Source organism: Thamnophis elegans, chromosome 6, assembly GCF_009769535.1.
Source record: "Thamnophis elegans isolate rThaEle1 chromosome 6, rThaEle1.pri, whole genome shotgun sequence".
Classification (NCBI taxonomy): domain Eukaryota; kingdom Metazoa; phylum Chordata; class Lepidosauria; order Squamata; family Colubridae; genus Thamnophis; species Thamnophis elegans.
The window spans coordinates 49,103,987-49,124,691 of record NC_045546.1 but is presented as its reverse complement, the minus strand read 5'-3'; the positions used below and the strand labels follow the sequence as shown (position 1 = coordinate 49,124,691).

Sequence of the window (20,705 nt, the reverse complement as noted above, 5' to 3'; positions counted from 1 at the left end):
CCTGTGATTACTGAAATCTGGATCTTGAGAAACCATATTATCTTACATTGTAGGATAACATTTTTTCGTAGTACAAATCTTACACTTTATGCTACATGTTACAATATGTTATTTTATATTTTATGTAAAACATGTAGTATATAGATTTTTGGTAAATCATAAATACGGGTGATTTTTGTTTAATCACCATTCATTTAGCAATTACTCAAAATCACAATAATGTTTAATGAATAGTAATTACGACCAGACCTTGTACTTACAACCAGCACAGTCTCCCTCAGTCATGTGAACATGATCTGGGCACTTGGCACCCAGCTTGCAGTTATGACATCAGTGTCCCATGGTCACATGATTGTGCTTTGTGACTTTCACTGTTGGCTTTCCACAAACAAAATCAGTGGTGAAACCGGCACCTTTAAAATATGAGAATCAGATCATAATAATTTGCCTCAGGAAACAATATTTTATTTAAACTTGTACACTTTGGAGAAATTATTGGATTGTACAATGCAAATGCATCATTTTGCAAAGCTAAAAAATACATTGGAAATTATGTTATCTTCTTACATAATAACCTATTATTTTTATGTTTAGGTATTCTTTGCTGAAGATGTAGGTTCAAATAAAGGTGCCATCATTGGACTAATGGTAGGGGGTGTCGTCATTGCCACAGTCATTGTTTTCACTTTAGTGATGCTAAAGAAGAAACAGTATACATCTATTCATCATGGTGTAGTGGAGGTAAATGACACTCATAAATATTATTCCATACATTATTTCAGACAATGCTAAATAGATTTAAATCTATCTGTGTAGATTATGTATTTTAATAGAATGGTGTTAACTATCTGTATGATATGTCATCTGTATCCTTAATATTCTTATTTTTAGTATGAGTCAATTTCTCCAGGTTAATATTCCTGTTAGATACATAGACCTGTCCTCCAAAAGAATGCTTAAACTTAAATTTTAGTTGTTTATTTATATCACCCACATAACAGCATGAAATACATTGTCTATCTCTATAGTCTTAAGGTATTAAAAAGGTGTATCTCACAATTTTAAATGTATTAAATTACACAATGTTTAACCAAAGCACTGACTGTATTGTCTTTCTGCATAGCATCTATTGGGATGTAAAACACAATGAATGACAGCTCTGATGCTTTCCAGCACCAATCCTCATTTGAGTGATTTGAGTGACTGTAATAGGACTGAACATTCATCTACTTTTTAAACAGCTTAAACCAGGGGTTCTCAACCTTTTTTTAAATCATGCTCCATCTAAGCATCTCTAACATCTTGATGCTCCCCTGTGACATATAATTCTTACTTTACTCAAAAAGTGAACTCTACTCACTTGGAGGAAACCTAAAAGGCCATTAACCTGGTTAAATCTAATTGCCCCCTGTGGGGCATGGGCCCTATGTTGGGAACCACTGGCTTAAACAAATATTAAATAAACAGTGGATTTTATACAATATTTCTTATATCTAGAAATGTTATTTCAGTACCTCCATATAAAAAATTGGGGAGGATGACATATTCAGCATTGCCTATTAACCAAGAGATCAGATAATTACATTATTGATAGTAATCACAAAAATAATTATACAATGCCAGTGTTTGTAATGTTCAAAAGAAACTACTAATTAAAACTACACTATTATTATAATAACAAGTAAGCTATTATAGATTTTAACATATTTAATTATATTATTGAATGATTTAGATTTGCATTGAGTTGTACAAAAAAGGGGAATACCAATGCTGGGAATGAATAAATAAATCAGCAATTGTATCAATAGAAAGAATATTTGTACCTCAGGGTTGAACTGTGAGGTACTTGCTGCTCTCTGAGCTTGATGATTTTCTTGCGGATATGTCATTACCAAACTAGGTAACATCATCAGTGCTAATAGGGAATGGGGTTTTCTGTCATTTTATGTATTAATGGCCATTAAGATACAAAATAGCTGCAAACGTCACTCCCTACTAGCACTGATGATGTTACCTAGTTTGATAACAAAACATATGCAAGTCAAACAACCAAGTTCAGAGAGCACCAAAGGCCCCACAAACAATTGTGGTCTGTCCATGTTGGTCTTTGACTGTAGTCTCCTTTGTCCTATTTTAGGTGGATGCTGCAGTGACACCAGAGGAACGTCACCTTTCTAAGATGCAACAAAACGGCTACGAAAACCCAACCTATAAGTTCTTTGAGCAAATGCAGAACTAGAACACCATAGCAACCTCATGAATTGGACAGCAAAGTGATTGCTCCACTGCCCATCGATGTTCAGCTGAAAGTAATATGGAAATAAGCAAACAAAACAATGTTTTATTATTTACTCATTATCGCCTTTTGACAGCTGTGCTGTAACACAAGTAGATGCCTGAACTTGAATTATAAAATCAGTAATGTACTCTTTCTTGACATTTCAGTCTTTACACTACATTATTAATGAATGTTTTTGTGTACTGTAAAGTTAGCTGTACTTAACTAGTGCATGAATAGATTATTTCTTGATTATTTATCATACAGCTCCTTTAGCCAGTTGTATATTATTCTTGTGATTTGTGATGAACAAAAAAATTAAGTCCTAATTGAAATATACTTTAAGAATTGATGAGGGATGCTTTTTGTGTATGTGGGATTGAGCTGCTTCTCTTCGCCAAGTTTTCCTTTTTCTGCTTACTATGCATTTTAAAGACAAAATGTTTTGGAATTTTTTTTAGAAAGTATTCCAGATGAATTATTTTCCTCTGCAGTTGCATTTTATTGTACAGATTGTTGCTTCTGCTGCACTAGTGATGTAGAAAATCATGGGAATACACATTTGTTTCTTTGTGCCTGTTTTATGTGCACACCTTTAGGCATTGAAGGAGTAAAGTTTTTTTGCCATGTATCTTTTCATCTAAAAAAGAAAGAAGGAAGGAAAAGAAAAAATATCATCTGTTAAATCATGAGCACTTTTATACCAGGGCAGGGTGAAGGGGAAGGATGGGAGAAATGCCTGCTGGTTTAAAAAAAATATAGGGAACCTACAAATGTTTCTGCAGGATAATATACAGAATTGTTGCTTATGAATTGATAGCTTTCTATACTGTGTTACATAAATAAATTACAAATAAGACTATCGGGCAAGAGTTTTACTTGGATTGAGAAATTACCTTTGGGAGGAATAATTTTAATAATGACCATCAAGTGGGAGGGTGGGGGGTTAGGTTTTTTTTTCTTCTGCAAAAAGACATGATCATATACTTTCTTCTTCTTAAATACAATAGATTAAACTAGCAGTGGGTGAGAGGGTGTTTGCCTTGGCATGCCTTCCCTCCAAAATGTCTTTTTTCAGTTTGTATAATAGTGTTTTAATGTAAATAATACATTCCTGGAGGAGTCTTATTGTATTAGTGTGATTCTCTGATAACTGTGCTATATTACTTGCTTGAACACTTTGTTCCATGAAGAATGCTCCTGGTAAGCACCAAATTTGGGAAGCTGATCCTCACAAGATCTTTAATGTTGTATATCCAAGTGAGCTCAGTGTGATTTACTTTTAGATTACTGAAATCTTATCAAACTTTTCAAGGCTGATAATCTTCTGGTAATGAGGATATTTAAGGAAGCAATAGATTAACTTTTCAAGAAACATGCTTTAATTTTTGTAAATAACTGACAAGAGAGGCGGCTGCATTCTGGTATGCAGGAAAGGATGTAATTTTAGTCAAAAAGCTCCTGGTTCACTGGATTAACATATATTCTATGGTAATAAGGGCACACAGATTTTGCAGTCTTATGATATGCTCAGCCCCTGCCTTTTCACAGCCACCGATTATCCTTGCCATTGAGCTATCCAGAAAGAAAACCCCAAGAGTATTTTTTTACCTAGCTTCCATTGTCATGTTATTTTCTTCTGTATAGTCAGGAATATATAGAATTATAGATTTTGTTTTCCTTAAATGTATACTTATATATACAAATGCAGTTCTCAAACTACACAGCATCAAAAGCAACGGAAAGAAACTAATTCAATTTGCAGCATTTGAGCCAAAATGCTTGATACCATAATTTGGGGGAGTGGGGGGCATTTATAGGATGACCTTCTCTGTCTCTCAGTTATTACAATTACAAAGATTGAACTTACATATTAATTTATATTTTCTATATATTGAAGTTAATATTAAAAGTCTACTATTTGGATTAATACTAATCACTAAGTATACAAGGTGTGTAATAAGAACATTTTATCACATTAACTAAATGCATTTTACAAAAAAGCCTATTATTTGTCCAACAAGGAATTGTTTTAAGCATATGTTTTTGTAACAATATGTAAAAGCCATTTTTAGTTTGAACAGTTTCATGTTTTTAATCTAGTGCATCTAGGGCATTTATTGTTTATAGAGCAATATTGTTGTAAAAGAAAGTTTCCAATTAAAACAATCATAAGAAAAACCTTGCTGCTAGTTTTGAAACTAATGTAGATCAAGGACCCAAATCTATTTATTATTGACAACAAAACTAAAGCAATCAGTATCATAGTTCCAGAATGTTTAGGGTGCAGACCTTTAAAAACTATGAATAATTCATACTTGGACATAAAACCAAAACTGCTGTGTAAAATTTTATTTTATTTTTTTACTTTTACTGTATTGACAATTTTATGCACAAATATTTTAGCGTAAAAATAGAAAATAATTGTTTCATGTAAAATTACCAAAACATTCAACACAAAGGAAATACATAATTTTAGAGCACGTCCTTGAAGAGTAAAAATGTATGCAAACCCTCTATTTTACAAAAATTTGGGAATATACGATCTATATTATTCTTCTGACAGCCACACAATGCCATTTCACATATAATATTCCATACCCTTGTACTGAAGACCTCAAATTAGTCACAGATTGTCCCTCACAAGAAATACAACAAAATATTTCTAACTTATTTTATCCTTTCCGTGGTTCTGTTATAAGCAAGGCTTAACATACATCAGCACTATAAACTGGAACAAATGTTAACAAGTGCAGCAAACTTCTAAAAGAAATACAATGAAAATTCAAATTCTGGAAAAAAAATATCAATGTATATAAAAGAGAGGCCATATGCCATGTTCCTTACTATGGCTTATTCTAGAATATGCATAGTTGAGAGAATATAATAGCATTAACTAATTTGTGATCAGAGTAATCTGACTCAAATAAACAGATTTATAAATATGAATGAGTAATCTGAGCTATGTTGCTTGTTATGCAGTAACAATCCTAAATCTTATATTGGCATAGAAAGAGTGATGCTAAACAAAATATGAATTCTTAATAATATATTTCAAATGAACAATTCTTTATAATTATTGTACAGATTGCGGAAGAAAAGGAAAAATATAATATAGAATTTAAACTATTTTGTATTCATTACACATCAGAGTGAACTGGATTTAACTGGCCACAAGATTACATGCTTTCTTTGCCCAAAATGATCCTTAAACACTACAATATATTCCTGTATGTTTTTTTAGTAACTGAAAATGAGTAAATAAAACCATGAATTATACCTTAGAAACTGGTGGAGCTGTTAAAGTAACAGCATCTATAAGATTAGGGTCCTTAGAACTAAGCCATGTTGTATGATCATTGCTTCTTATGAAAGATGATATTCAACTAAGTTAATTGTTGATAAAGGATAAATATTCTGTTCAACTTGGCTACATTTTTGATTAAGTAAACCATAACTTTAATGGCCTTAATTCATAATATTTATACCAAACTAACCAAGAGTAATAAATATACCCTTGAATGTGTTTCCCAGATTTTATAAGTTAAAAAAAAACAAAAAACAGGCGCAAACAGTGCACTATTGTCAGCATTTCTGGATTTCAACTGGGTATAATTTTAAAAATATTTTAAATTTACAGGAATATTGGGGTTTTTTTTCAATTTTTTTTATTTCCAAAGCATTAAAACAAAGCTTGGAAACCAAGTAATTTAAAGAAAGTATTTTTTGACACAGCCATTTATATAACTTAGGGAAATCAAACTCCATTCTTTAATTCTGTTACTCAACAAGAAGGGGTTTCTTTCTGTGATTAACTTAAGTCTTCAGTTGAAAAATAATTACAGTGCAAGTATAAAAGCAGAAACAGCTGATATACTCTGCAGTGTAGATTAAACAAAGCAATTTATTCTTTGGATGAGAGACAAATTCAAGTTTTTAATTCCTACAATAAAAATGTGGAAATCCTTTTTGTGCCAGACATTAAGCTTAACAAATTTCTCAAGATAGTAAGCATTTTCTCCTCAAATACACATTTATCTACAGATATCAAAATACTCATAATTGGCTTATTGGCATTAAATTTGGATTTCTCTTTTCAGCAGTTACTTTTCTTCTTGCTAAGGGGCAAAGAAAACACCTTTATATCAATTTTTTCTTACAATCTGTCATGCTTAAAGTTATGAGGATAGCTCTAACAAGCTGTTCTAATTTTAGAAATTAACACAGCATCTGAAAAAGTGCAGACACCATTTTTTTTTAAAAAAAATCTGACTGTTCTATATGTGAATGCTTTAAGCTCTGAAAAAAATAAGCAATGTAGCACAACAATACCAACAGATCTTCAATTTGCTTATAATTCCCAAACTCTTTGCTACAACCTGTACGAACCTGTGGAGTGCCCTTAACATTCATGAAACACATTTTTAAGTGAAAAAGGCCCTAATTTATGAGCGTTCCTTGTAGAAAATCATGCATCATATTGAATTGCCAATTAATAGATGCAGTTCTAATTTTAAAACCAGAAACTGCTAAGTGTAAAAGAATGTTGTCAAGCTTTTAGGTCCTAGTCCTCAGTTCTCTTTTTTCTGTTTGCAGAGATGCTGTAGCCAATGCAACTGCTGTGACCGGTTGTGTAATCCCATGCAGTTGCATCTTTGCCAGTTTCTTTTGTTCACATTCTGTCACCAACCGATTCAGTTCAGCTGCACTGTACCCAATGAGAGTCTTCAAGTCACATACAAACTTGTATACAAACCTTTTGCCTTGTACTTTGCAGATCATGTCACCATCGTAGTAATACCTTCATTGAGGAAAGGAAATGCAACAAGACAAATGGAAAGTGACTAAACCTGGCCCATTTTTTAAATTTGTAAATTTGTGTTTTGCAATAAAATGGATTCTTTTTTGTCCATGATTCCCTCAAAATCTGTGCCAATTCAGAAACTATAAAGCAGTGAGAGTTGCAGGGTGGCACAAAACATTAAGAGAAGTTCACCCATATCATGTTAGATAATTTCCATTTCGTTTAAATTTGAGCTTAATCAGCCTTTATAACTGCCCAAACTTCCTGCATATTCACTAGCACTATTGAATTATTAAATAATGTTTCAGCTAAAACATACATCAAACACAGACTGCATGATTCAAATAGCCTATATTCTGTGCATCCTCATATGTACTGGCACCATGAAAGACTCCGCTAAAGGCCACTAAAACATCCTTAAACTGGTAAAAAGAAAGATGGTTCCCAACTATTTTTAAGAAATATGTGGCCCTTTCTGTGAGGCTTTGTTTTAACTGAGGGAAATCATGTCAAAATTAGTTCTGATTGAAGCATCTTGTAAGCAAGTTCGCAGGCAAGTAAATAAATGTTTGAAACAACATATTAGGAGTATCTTCATAATGAACGATAGAATGTGAAGCTTTTTTAGTTGAAAGAAATATAAAAGGATTTTCCAATATTAGGAACATATTTTCCTATTGTCATAGTGTAATTTGAAACTATACAGGATACCAATTGAAGAGGGAAGATTGAAACTCCACTGAAGATAGAAATAAGTATTTTATTACAGAATACATTATTTTTAAACATCAATTTTTATGTGGATACCTGTGTCTTCTGGAACGACTTTTCTCCAGAAGTCCAAAAGGTTTTCCCACACTGCTGGGCTTTGGGAAAGCCTTTTTTTAAGGAGGCTGTATGGCAGAGTGGTTTATGATGTGCCTTTTGACTTATAGTGTTTAACTGATTTTCTGTTCCTCAACATGGGTATTAATCATTTCTCTATCCTTGGTTTTTATTTTAATCTTAGTTATTTTTTAAGCTACTCCATTGATTAAAAAGGGTAGTCTTGAAGGACAGATCAACTATCAAGACCAGAATCAGATGAACAAGACTTGAATCCAACAGAAGAAAGGAATTTGTGAAAAAGCCTAACAGCCCCTTCTCCCAATTCTCATGAAAATAAATAGAGGAAAAGTAGCAAAGAAAGCTTTGCTGAAAGTCAGCTCCAACAAATTCCTCTGCTGCTTCAACTATTTTGATGTTAATTAATCATTTAATTTTGAGAATTGAATCCAATATACTTTTTTATGCATTTTATGTTGTTGCGTAGATTATAAGACTCTAGATGGGGCCTATAAACTTTTATGGAACATGTCTGTTGTTCTAGAACTTTCAGCTGAAAAGCAATGTAACAATGCTATAAAATCAATCAAGAGTGTTTAACTTACCGTAAAGCACGACTGAGTTTTTCATAATTCATTGTAGGCTTATTTTTACGTTGTCCCCACTTTGGGCAACTAGTTCTGGTTGATTAGTTTAAACTCTCCTTCGTCACCAACCCATGAAATGCAATCTCGGGCATCTTATCAGTCAGAAGCTCAAGCAAGAATTGCCATAACTGGATCTGACCATTGTTTCCTATTATCATTAATATGCAAATAAATACATTAAGTATTTCATTGATTTATAAAGTTAAGACAAGCAGAATAAATAATAAAGATAAAGCTTAGCTAACTGTATGCAGTTAATCCTTACATACCAACCACAACTGGAACTGGCAACTCTGTTGCTAAACAATGCAATCAGTGAAATGTTATGTGACCACTCCAAAATTACATCAGTTATAGCTGCAGTCACTAAGCAAATCACCTGTGGTCATTAAGCATGATATCACATGAATTGATTGCTTCCTTCCAGTGTTCCTACTGACTTTGCTTGTTGGAAGCCAGCTGTGAAGGCTGGTGAATAGCATTAATAGTAATCATGTCACTGTGGAACACATGTGACCATCATAAAATATGCTGATTGCTAAGTGCATAAATCACAAATCTGTAGGGATGGGATGGTAACTAGAACTTTGAGGGCCAGTCATATATCTCCTTGTTTGCACCATGATAATTTTGAACAATACTGAAAGAGCAATCAGTAAGGAAGGACTATTTATAATCTATTTAAAAGAAGCAACTAATGTAACAATAGAAAATCTTCATCAAATTTAGATCAACTAAAATGTCAATGAAGAGACCAAGCTTTTTACTTATTAAAATTCTACAAGTTAGAATTCAAGTATAAAATATGCCTAAATGTTTTTACAATTTATATCAGCTTTCCATAATTTGGACATGCTCCACAAACTACAACTTAATTCTCTCGCATCACCATTGCTAAAATCATAGAAATAGAAGATTGAGCTTGCTCAATTAAATATTTCTTAATTCAAAAGCTTAACATTAATTCTAATGAATACTATTTGTGAAGTCCTGCATTCCAATACCAATTTAGTTACTTAAGAAAGGGGTTTAGCGCAGCTTGTATCCATTCATGATTGTAACCAATCATGAAAGTTCATACATTTTAATAAAATTTGTTAGTTGGGAAGGTGCCACCAGACTCCTGATTTTTTTTTGTTACCATAGATAAACATGGCTCTGCTACATTTTCTATAGTATATAGGTATCAAGGAAATCTTGAAGAGACAACAAACTTAACATAAATTTAGTGAGAAATATAATTAAACATCCTTGGGATTGAAATTTTCTGAAGAGTTACTAACTGTTTTTATCTAGATAATGGTAGTGAACTTTCAAACACTTTTTGAGGGGAAGCATTAAAGTATAATAAAAATAAAAAGTTCATAATTTATAAATAACTCAGTTCTTCTTAAACATATGCTTTCTCTTTATTGGAGAGAATATTTAATTTATCAATGAAATATTCATAGAAAATTAAAATACAAGAGTGAAAAAATATAAAGTGTGCCTTTATATAGTTTTATATTTCCAGATATTGTATTTCATTTCTAGATTTTCACAAACGCCTGGCAACATAGGGATTTTCCTTTAACTTCAAAATCATTGTTTTTCTTTACAATAATAATTAAAATATTTGCTTTAATAAAAAAAAATACCTGTTCTGTTACCAGGTGGAACTTCTATCTTCCCCTGAAATCCTTGGAGCTCTTTGTACTTTTGCTGCCTTTGTACTACTATTAATTACTTTAATGGTGGTTGGAGTAGAAGACTGACATGAAGCTGGAATAATCTGCACAGCTAGAGGACAAAGCATCAATCAATTTACAAATAACAAATATATTATATTGCCATTTCAACCATAACAGAGACAATCTCTCAAGATATTAAATTTTTTAGATAGGCAATGCATAATGTTCTGCTTAACGTGATGCAATTATAAAAGGAATATATATGAATCAGTAACATAATGCTTTATACTAGAAGCATTATTTAACACTTATCTGTAACCTGTTCTTTGCATGTAACTAAAAATGGAACTTAAATAGAAACATTTATGAGAAAATACAAAGTGGATTTTAAGTCAGCTTAACTCCTGATGACTCTTGGCCCTACTGAAAATCTATTACTGATATTATTACTGGGCTGCCTGATGTGAATGGGAGTTGGAGGCATTGTTTTGTAGTGGTTCTGCTCCTGAGTAGGTAGTTTCAATTTGTATTCATGGAGAAATAGAACTAAAGGCCTTGCTAACTCCAATGTGAGCTCTTAGCTTTTCGCAAAATATATCCTATTTTCCCAACAACTCAGAGGTTAATTAATTAGGTAAGCTTCTTACCTAACTGAGCTGATGACAAATACTAGCTCTGTAACATCCAAGGTCAAATTAAAGATTGAAGAAACACCTGAACCTGTACCTGGAGGCTGTTGGTTCTGTATTTGGCAATAGGCTCAAAAATACCCTTTGCAATTATTTTTTGGGGAGGGATATAAATCAAATATCAATCATCTATGTTGTTCAGCAGAGTAGCATAATTTTAGTTCAAATATAAACATATCTGCAGAATGGACTTTTCTCAGTAAAATAATAATTTCAATTTAATTTAATTTAATTGTACTTTAAATTACAGATTTAACTTCATAAAAGTTGTTTTTGTTTTTATAGCTTAAATCTCTAATTTAAGTATTTTTCTTTCGTAAGTATTCGAAGAATGACAACTTACGTTGATCAATAGTAACTGTTGCTATTTCTCCAGAGTGTTCCTGGCTGGCTAGTACATCTGCAATAGATAATAAAGACAAAATTTTGCTATTAAGAAAATGTTATTGCAGTTAATAAACAAGGAAATGAAGGAAAATATAAAAAAGGATATGAGAATTTTATGTACAGTATTATAAAATGAAGATAGGACAAAATAGATTTTGTTTTGTTTGAAGCCAGAAGAATTCATTATTCTGTGTGTTCTGGAAAACTGTTTCAGATCAGCCATGGTTTGGTAGGACTGAAACCCCAATATTTTAATTGTTCTGTTTTAGACAAAAAAAAAGAAAGAAATCTAGATAGACCCAAACAGGACAAGGTTGGGATGCATTACTCCCTCTAAAGCTCTGAGTGGCAAATCTCACTAGTCTTCCTTCCCAATTTTTCCTTTCCTATTTTCTCAGGCAATATCCCAGCACGGATATTCCACCATACCCCTGCCCCCTTATTTTCAGCACTTTTACTCATCATCTCAACTACCACCAGAGCCACAGCCAAGGTGACAGCACAGGATAGCCCACTGCTCTATATGCCCCTCCCTCTTATCAGCATCTTCCCATAGCTATTACTGTGTATACTCCATAATACATATTCTAAAAGTCTGATCATACCCCAGTATCACAGTGCCTTTCCTTTCTCTTCAGCTGCTACTGATATCCCAGGAGAGTATATCCTACCAGCCAACTTGCCATCATTTTTTTTTCAAGGGCCTTCCCATTCTCAACTTAAGAGTGTTCTTGGCTTTTTCTTGATTCCATCATCACCACCACTGCTACCAGAGTAAACTCCATTTTACTCAAGAACAAGGCAACCACTTCATTCTATGCATGGATCAAATAACCCGAAACCAGCTGTTCTATATCTGTAACATTTTGTACATCCTACTATAAATATACACAGTAAACCAAAGTATTTTTCTTTATGTATCTATTATATGAATTACATTATAAATTCTGTAAGACAATTTCATTTCATACTTTTTCTTTAAATTCCCAGTTTTTTTCATCAGTTAACTTCTACTATTGAAATGTTTAATTATGAATGGATATGTTTTTGTTATAAGTGACACTGAGGGGGAGATGTGTTCATTTAATTTTGGTTGAGGAAGTGGATATTAGCTAGATTCCCAATCATATCTACATGTCAAATAACATTTAGTCAGGTGACTAGCTTAATGTTTATTTGATACAGGACAGCCATCTTTAGGCATCAGAGGCAAGCATTCTTTACGGAACAGAATTTGCGTGGGTATCCGAACACAGCGTGCGCACAATGACTTTTGGGAAGTCCTCACAAAAAGTGACACGTATGATCTACTCCTTCTTGCAACAGCAGTAATTGTATGCTTGGTGATTGTGAATGGATTAGATTTGCAGGTTTTGCCATTATATATTTTCTATTTATGAACTGTGGTAGCTATTGTTTTATTGCAGAGCTTACTATATGTTTTAAATTCAATTTGCAATGGCTGGATAATACTGCTTAAGTTAATTTCACCTGGAACAGTAAGCAAGCAAGCAAGCAAATACCGGTATATAAACATTGGGTATCAGTAGCATTGTACAAAATTGTGCATTTTTATTTAATGTCTGCTATTTTTCGGAGGGCAGACTATAATCTTTTAAAAATTATACAAAATTGTTTTATTAAATAGAAAAACATAAGCATTGACATTTCAATAGTATTATTAAAATAATTGTACTGTTTCATAGTATCCGTATCTTTCAAATGATGCTAAATTCTTTTTTCTGCTAAAAACTGAAAGGATAGAAATGGATTATAATTTCACATAGCCAAATAGCATTTAAATTCACATTTCATACATACATTCTGAGACTAGAATATCCACAATGTAAACATTTTATTTGTTTACTTTTTAAAAATCACACTTGCTTAAGAAAACACATTTTCTTACATACATTTTCGAAGAAGTTCCAGATGGCTCCATAGGATTTCTCCCCGAGGGACTCTTTGGAAGAAATCTTCTTGGCTGAGGCTACACAGTTCTCTTCCTGGAATGCTGAGTGTATTGAGGTCAATGTCTGTCATGCTAAATTCCTTCATCACCCATACAACCCAATGCAGTACCTGATCAGTTGACCATTGTACTGGATCTAGGAAATACAAAGAATTCATTTTCCCAATGCTGAAATATGACATATTCTATATGATGTACATTCTGCAAAACAATTAAGTCATCATAAAATTCCATTAGTAAATAGTAATCGCAGAAGCAACTGAGAATTAGACTCAAATCTAATACATCATTAATTAAAATTGCAATTTCTTTCAGAATCATTTGGAATTCATCACCTGTATTGATGATGTTCCTCCCCTGTATGATGTACAGGGGAGGAACGCTCACCATATTTTTCGGAGTATAAGACGTACCTTTTTTACTCAAAAAACAGGCTGAAAATCTGGGTGTGTCTTATACATCGAATACAGCATTTTTTGCCTCCTGAAACCCCGCCCCTTCACCAAAATGGCCGTGAATAGCCTTATGGAGGCTTTAAGAGACCTCCTGGGGGCTGGGGAAGGTAGAAATGAGCAAAAACAAGCCATTTTTTTGCTCAATTTTGCCCCCCCCCAGCTCCCAGGAGCATTTTATAAGTCTCCATAAGGCTATGCATGCAATTTTTTTGACCAAAAAAACGGGCCCATTTTCATGAAAAACGGGCTGTTTTGGGGAGGTTTGCAGAGTGCAAAACTCCCTCCACCCTTTAGAAAGCTATTTAATTGATTGATAAGAATTACATTGATCAAGTGCTGTGCCAGCAGAAACAAAGTCTTAGGTGCTGCAGATTGTCAGAGATTTCCTTCTCCAGCATATGGATAAATACTCCTGGAAAAATCTACCTACCTACATACTGTATTTCTCTCTCTCTCTATCCCTCTATCTACCTACCACCCTATTTCATTTCTCTCTCTCTTCCCCTCTATCTACCTACGTACCTACCTACCTACTCTCTCTATCTACTATATTTCTCTCTCTCCCCCTCCCTCCCCCCTCTCTCCTCTATCTACCCACCTACTACTCTCTCTCTCTCTCCCTACCTATCTACTGTATTTCCACCTCTTAATAATAAGTTCCACTCTTCTACCATAATGTACCAACCTGGACTTTGCAGTAGTAGTTGAGTGATTTTATAGAAATAAATTTCCCATAACACAGATGGTTCATGTTTTAGACATGGTCTAAAATGGCATGGTTCTAGAAAGTTTACTTCTAGATAACTACTAACTAGATGACCCTATCATGTTCTGGGAAAATGAGATGTATGGAGCAATGGATTTTGTACAACCCTAATTCTTATCATTTAATTATACAATGTCTTACCATAGGGTATTCCTAAGCGTTCTTGTTCTTTACGGTACCCTTCTAATGCTGCAGCCCATCGAGTTACTTGTTCTGATGTTTCATCAGATATGGTAGTAATATGTTTAGTTCCATCTAATGTTATTACTTGAGTTTCTTCAACAAGGTGTGCTTCAGTTTTCAGTGTGATGGGCATCTGGATCAATCACTACCTCAACTGTTTCGACAGGTTTTACAATTTCAAGGATGTTTAACTTTGGGTCCATTCCTATATACACAAAAAGAAAGTGAATGAATATACAAAATAATATTTATAAATAATGAAACAGTACGGTACCTAAATATAATATTAACAGAATGAACAGAATTATTACTTAGATCGCCTCTTCAAAGGCATTTAGTTTTAAAAATCATATGCGGAAAAAGTTTAGCCTTTATTCTCTACAATGGTATTTTCTTATGGAATATATGTGAAATATTCCTATTTGAACTAATTAGCAAAGGATTTCATTCAGTTTTTTCAAACGTATATTGTATCTCTCATGAAACAAGGAAGGGAAAAGCAAGTGAGAGAAAAAGTAATGATGCCCCATGATATTTTCATAAGCTGCCCATATCTATCCCAGCTCTCCATTATGAAACTTAGGAATTATTAGGAACTGGTGCCAAAGGTATTTTCCTGTTTCCTCTTCGCTACCCTTATCATTCTATTCTACCTTTTCACATTTAAAGTCTACTTTATTAGATAATTTGTAATAATTTACCTTGCCTCGATATTACTTGGACACTAAGCTGCACAGTTCCATCTGTTTTGACACCTTGATCAAACAGACTACGGTCTGGATCCAGCTTGATAACGAAAGGAGATTTAGAAAATGTTGAAGTCAGCAATTCATAACTATCAATGTGAAACATTTCTTTAAAATTTCAAAGAAGTATTGACTTTACAAATACAGATAGATAAATGATACACAAACTTAAACAACCTACTACATTATATGGCAATATCACAACGAATCAGTTAGCATCATATTTAACATCAAAATCATTGCAGATCAAAATAGTTCCCTCCCTGCACCCCACCCCAGGATAGAATAATCTTTGTTTTGGGAGATTTGTTGAAAATACCATTTATCCCGCATAGTACCATACTGCTTATTCTATATAAGCAAGATGTTCTTTAAATAAAAAGACAACTTTCTGCTCTCCTCCTTTAGATAAACAAAAACATGTGATCATCTCAATAAATCAAAATTCTATAGGTTTTCTCTCTGATGTATTCATAACCAAACAATGGCTTGTTGTGCATCCTAGAACAATCTGTTTCCACCATCCAAGCCAAAACTTTCCTCTACATGTACTACTACATTCCACAAACTTTAGTATTTCACATTTTAAAGTAGCTTATTTGCTATAATTTAGCTTTCTCATACTCATACTTGACCTTATTTTTCTATTTTATTATATATACTTTTCCTTTCTTACATTAACTTTCTTTTCTTTAAATAATTCAAAAACTCTTATATAAAACTAGCTTGATAAATGTAGTGGATATGAGAGTGGTAACATAAGTAGAATGCTTAGGAAAAAAAGAAACATATTGTATAAAAGAAATGTAAACGAACTATATTTGCTAAATCTATATTGATTACTACTAAATCTAACTCTAAAACTTGATTCTATTTACAACTCTAACAATTTGTGCTTATACCTGTATATCTTGGAGACAGATTTCATGGGCTTCTAGGAACATTGAAGTCTTGGTTCTAGTAGTTTCTTTAAGTTTTCCAACTGGTTCATTGATATCAATAGCCTGACTTACAAATTCTGCAGTAGTGTAAGTCTGTTCAACAATGCTGAAAGGAAAGAATTAAAAAATGATCTACTGTATTTAAACATTTTTTTCTAAAATAGATTTTTAATTTGTAAGCCTAAACTGATTTGAACATTTTTTTAAAGTTCAATAATATTGTACCTGTACAAGAGGTACAGGTAGATAATTCATATGTAAACACCTAAATCAATGTCACTGCCAAATATTAAACGATTGATGACATTTAATGAAACTATTTTATTTGAATTCTGAAATCCCACTAAAGTAGGTGTGAGACAAAAACCACAACAATAATTTGAGTACCAGACCTAAATGGAGCTTTTTCATATAAAATTCCTTTTTAATTAATTGCAAGATTTGGAATTTATGATAATTTGGGAAAGGGGTGCAGTCTTTTGGCAAATCACCTAGAGATTTAGCATGATATCATTAAATGTTTCTGTTATTTCTACACCCTATAAGAATCTTCAAAATAGACTAGGATGTGATTAAGGCACAGTGATTCAAAAGTCACATAAGAAGGAACAAGAGACTTCTAAGACACAAGTAATTACATACATACTGGCAGATGATTAGCAACAGTAATCCACAAAATCTTAAGTAGTATTTTAATACTACGGTAATAAAGAACTTTAGGACACTGAACTAACATCTGTAAAACAATGTTTCTCCTACCACTAAATATTTCTTTTAATATTTTGTAAGTAATATGTACTCTGGTTTTAAGAAAGTCCTGTCATGTGATATTTTTATTTCAATTTTATAAACCTAACCCTATTCCCAAAATAATAAGGAATGAGGTAGAAAAAAGCATCTGTTGCTTCAACTTGTTGCAAGCATCAAAAGTTCTTTGAACAGTAATAACAAATTTATGCTTTCTATCCTTCATAAAAAAACCTCATACATTACATCTTTAAAGTCAAGAAAAATATTATTTCCATAATTGAAATGAAAACATTTTTTCAAATGGATTTGACCTTCCTTTATTAATCAGAAAGACAGCTATAAAAATAATCATGTATGGAGGCCCATGTAATCTTTCTATATACCTTTCTTCAGTGCACTCTGTTTTTCAGTTCCATCAATTTCTATTTCTATTAGTTCTTCTGCTTCTCTTTTAGTCATGGTTGAAATATTTCAGAGATAGCCTGCAAATTCAACATAACAAGTACTTGTAGTCCACACGTGTTAAATAAAATGATTGTATGTAACATGCATTTTTACTATTTCATAGAATCTGAAAAAGATATACAGTAGCATAAAGAATGCATGTTAGAAATAAAGTTGTTGAGTACTACTATGAAGCAATAATGGTTTATTCCATTACAACTAAAAATGCTGCTTTAAGTTGTTGACAAGTGCTATATACCTACACTTGAGCATTTTAAAGAACTTTTTTTGCCCTTCAAATCTGAAGTGCTGCACAGCCTTTGAAATCACTTAGACAGTAACAAATCAAATACACCATATTTTAAAAACCTCATATATTCTGTATTTATTCTTAAGATATTACAGCACTGCCTCTTTTAGAAGTCTTGCACAGGTAGTCCTTGAGTTATGACCACAATTGAGCCCAAATTTCTGTTGCTAAGCAAGACATGTTAATGTTGAATTTTGCTCCATTTTATGACCTTTCTTGCCACAGATTTCAATCATGTTACTATGGAGACGTTGCAATATTCATGTGAAAATGGTCATCACTCATTCTTTCATTGCCGTTGTAACTTTCAATGATCATTAAATGGACTGTTGTAAGTCGAGGATTACCTGTAGTTTTAACAGCTGATGTAACCATACCTTATACTGAGTTTATTTTTCCATCTTTTTCCATCACTTTCTGAAACATGCAGTATGTTATATTCACTCTAGTCCAAGAAATTCATACAGCTTACTAGAATGTTGTAGCTTAAAAGAGTTACCTTTAGTTTGCATACATTTGCCAATTAAAATAGCATTTTAAAGGTAGGGCTATACCCTTCAATTCAAGACAAAATGGTGCTTTAGAACATTAAAACTACAGCAGTCTGCAGTGTTTAAACTAAATACATCTCTCCCTTTATCAACCTCTCTCAGTGTATATAACATGCTCAGTGTACATAATATGCTGGCTAAAATATAACTGGCTAGTTTATGATTCAGTGTACCAGGACAACCTCAACCATTTTAAGTCATGGGGCTGGTATTGTTTCACTACTAACATCTTTAAGGTGCTCTTGGGAGCCTAATGAAATTGGAAGCTTTGGAGTTGAAAAGTTGAACATTTTTAAATTAAAAACAATGGGATGTTATTTTGCTCCTTACAGTGAAGAATTCAATTGGTTAGCTAATTATTATAGTCATGCTGATCAGAAATAGTAAGAGAGGATAAAACTCAAATTCAGACATTCTTTTTTCCCTCTATATCTATATCCTGCTTTACTGGTATTGTAAAGAGAAATAAAAATAATAATTAGTTGCTCCCAAACCAGTTCTTCATCCTTTATTAAATTGAAGTTTTCTTAAAAAAAGATTACCCCCTACATATGCATGCAATAAGAACTTAAACAAAAATAGTAGTTTACAGGTAGTCCATGATTTATGATCACAATTGAGGCCATACTTTATATTGCTAAGTCAAGTGGTTTTACTCCATTTTATGACTGTTCTTGCCACATTTGTTATGTGAATCACTGCAGTTTATACATTAGTAACACGGTTGTTAAATGAATGTGGCTTCCCCATTGGTTTTACTTGTCAGATCGCAAAAGGAGATCACATGACCTTGGGAACACAGCAACGGTCATAAATATGAATCAGTTGCCAAGCATCTGAATGCAAATCACGTGACCATGGGGATGCTCCAATGGTCATAAGTGTGAAAAACGATCATGTCATTTTTTCAGTGCAGTTGTAACTTCAAAAGGTCACTAAATAGATTTCTGTAAGTTGCGGACTACCTGTATTTCTATTGGGTCTCATCAAAATTACAGGTAACAACTGCACTGAAGAACCAAAGCTGTTCTTTCCTTGTCGCCAAAACATTACAAGAAATGATAAATATAAACCCTTCTTTGTCATAATAATACATTTCATTTATCCCTTGTTCTTGTTTTCAAAGCGGCTTACTGCACTTTAAACAGGATGTACATTGCCCATAAACTACGGTACTTACAACAATCACTTTTGCTACCAACTACCGCTATCCACCAGACGCCCCTTGTTCCTCACTGAAACAATTACACATCGATTTTGACAAATATATACGGCTACAGCAGTTGACGTAACTAAAATAAGCGACGTCAAGACTAAGAAACTGCAAAAGAAAATTGTATTGACGACCATGATGTGGAGGGGCGTTTTAAGAAGGGAGATGGCGAAAAAGCGTTTTAAAATTGAGGGAGGGAAAATGGGCTGCCGAATTCATTTTGCAATCTGTTGTCAGAGACCCTCTCCGGGACCCAACATTGTCAGATAAAAGAAAAAAAAAAACATGTATATCAACTTATCCCTGTATAGAGGGGGAAAAGGCGCCTGCCAAAGGGACTTGGACTTTCGGCGGGAGTCCCGAGGCCTCTTTTTCCAATGTCCAAAAGAGGAGACGAACAGGACACAGGGATCCTTCCCGCCCCATGATTCGAGGGGGGTGGGAGGCAAAATCTTGCCAAGACGAACAGGCACCAAGGGGGGGGGGGATCCTTCCCCCGGTCCAGGCCTTCCTCCGTCACCCGCGGCGGCGCTCCTTGTTGTTTGAACTCGAAACGGAAATGAGACTCGCGCCGCGCGGAGCAGAAACGGAAACAAAACACAAGAAGTGAGGAGGCCACGAGACCCCCCTCCCGCCCGGATACAGCGCGAGGCGCTTTCCTCTTCCCCCTCCGCTCACTTTCCCTCCGAGCCTCGCGCCCGGAGTTCCCGCTTGAAGAATCACAGCCGCCGCCGCCACCTCACGGTCTCCGTCACAAAAACAATCCAGCCCCGCTGCGACTGGAGCAGCGCCGCTGCTTTCTCTTTTCCGCCGTGGCAGCTACGACGGTTCAACCAAGAAGCTCCTGTTTTCCCTGACAGTCCTGGCGGCGAAAGGGAGTCGGGGCGGGGGGGGGAACCCTTAGAGGACTCCCAACTCTGGCGGTCGGTCGGTCGGCTAGGCCTGCGCGCGGGGCCCTGGCGGGGGAAAAGCGCAGATACACAATCCCCCCCACCCCGCGCGCCAAGGGCAAAAACTACGATTCCCAGCGCCCCTTGCGAGCCCGCCTAGAGCTACTATAGTAAAATTCAAAGT

The 20,705-nt window shown here is 34.1% G+C and overlaps 2 protein-coding genes across 2 annotated transcripts in view; one reads left to right on the top strand and one right to left on the bottom strand.

The window, feature by feature from the left end:
* Nucleotides 1–5,060, top strand: part of APP (amyloid beta precursor protein) — a 135,541-nt gene extending 130,481 nt beyond the window's left edge. The window contains 2 exon segments of the mRNA XM_032219515.1: nucleotides 595–741; nucleotides 2,138–5,060. Coding sequence (XP_032075406.1) covers nucleotides 595–741; nucleotides 2,138–2,239 — 249 coding nt within the window. The 3' untranslated portion in view covers nucleotides 2,240–5,060.
* Nucleotides 5,061–5,474: 414 nt separating this feature from the next.
* Nucleotides 5,475–20,608, bottom strand: GABPA (GA binding protein transcription factor subunit alpha). The gene is given in 16 exon segments (XM_032219512.1): nucleotides 5,475–7,079; nucleotides 8,513–8,576; nucleotides 8,579–8,599; nucleotides 8,602–8,649; nucleotides 8,652–8,702; nucleotides 10,192–10,207; nucleotides 10,209–10,333; nucleotides 11,257–11,313; nucleotides 13,214–13,408; nucleotides 14,635–14,791; nucleotides 14,793–14,881; nucleotides 15,378–15,462; nucleotides 16,325–16,469; nucleotides 17,497–17,515; nucleotides 17,518–17,595; nucleotides 20,354–20,608. Coding segments are annotated over 15 exon segments (1,371 nt in total). The 5' UTR covers nucleotides 17,573–17,595; nucleotides 20,354–20,608; the 3' UTR covers nucleotides 5,475–6,835.
* Between the last annotated feature and the right edge of the window lie 97 nt (nucleotides 20,609–20,705).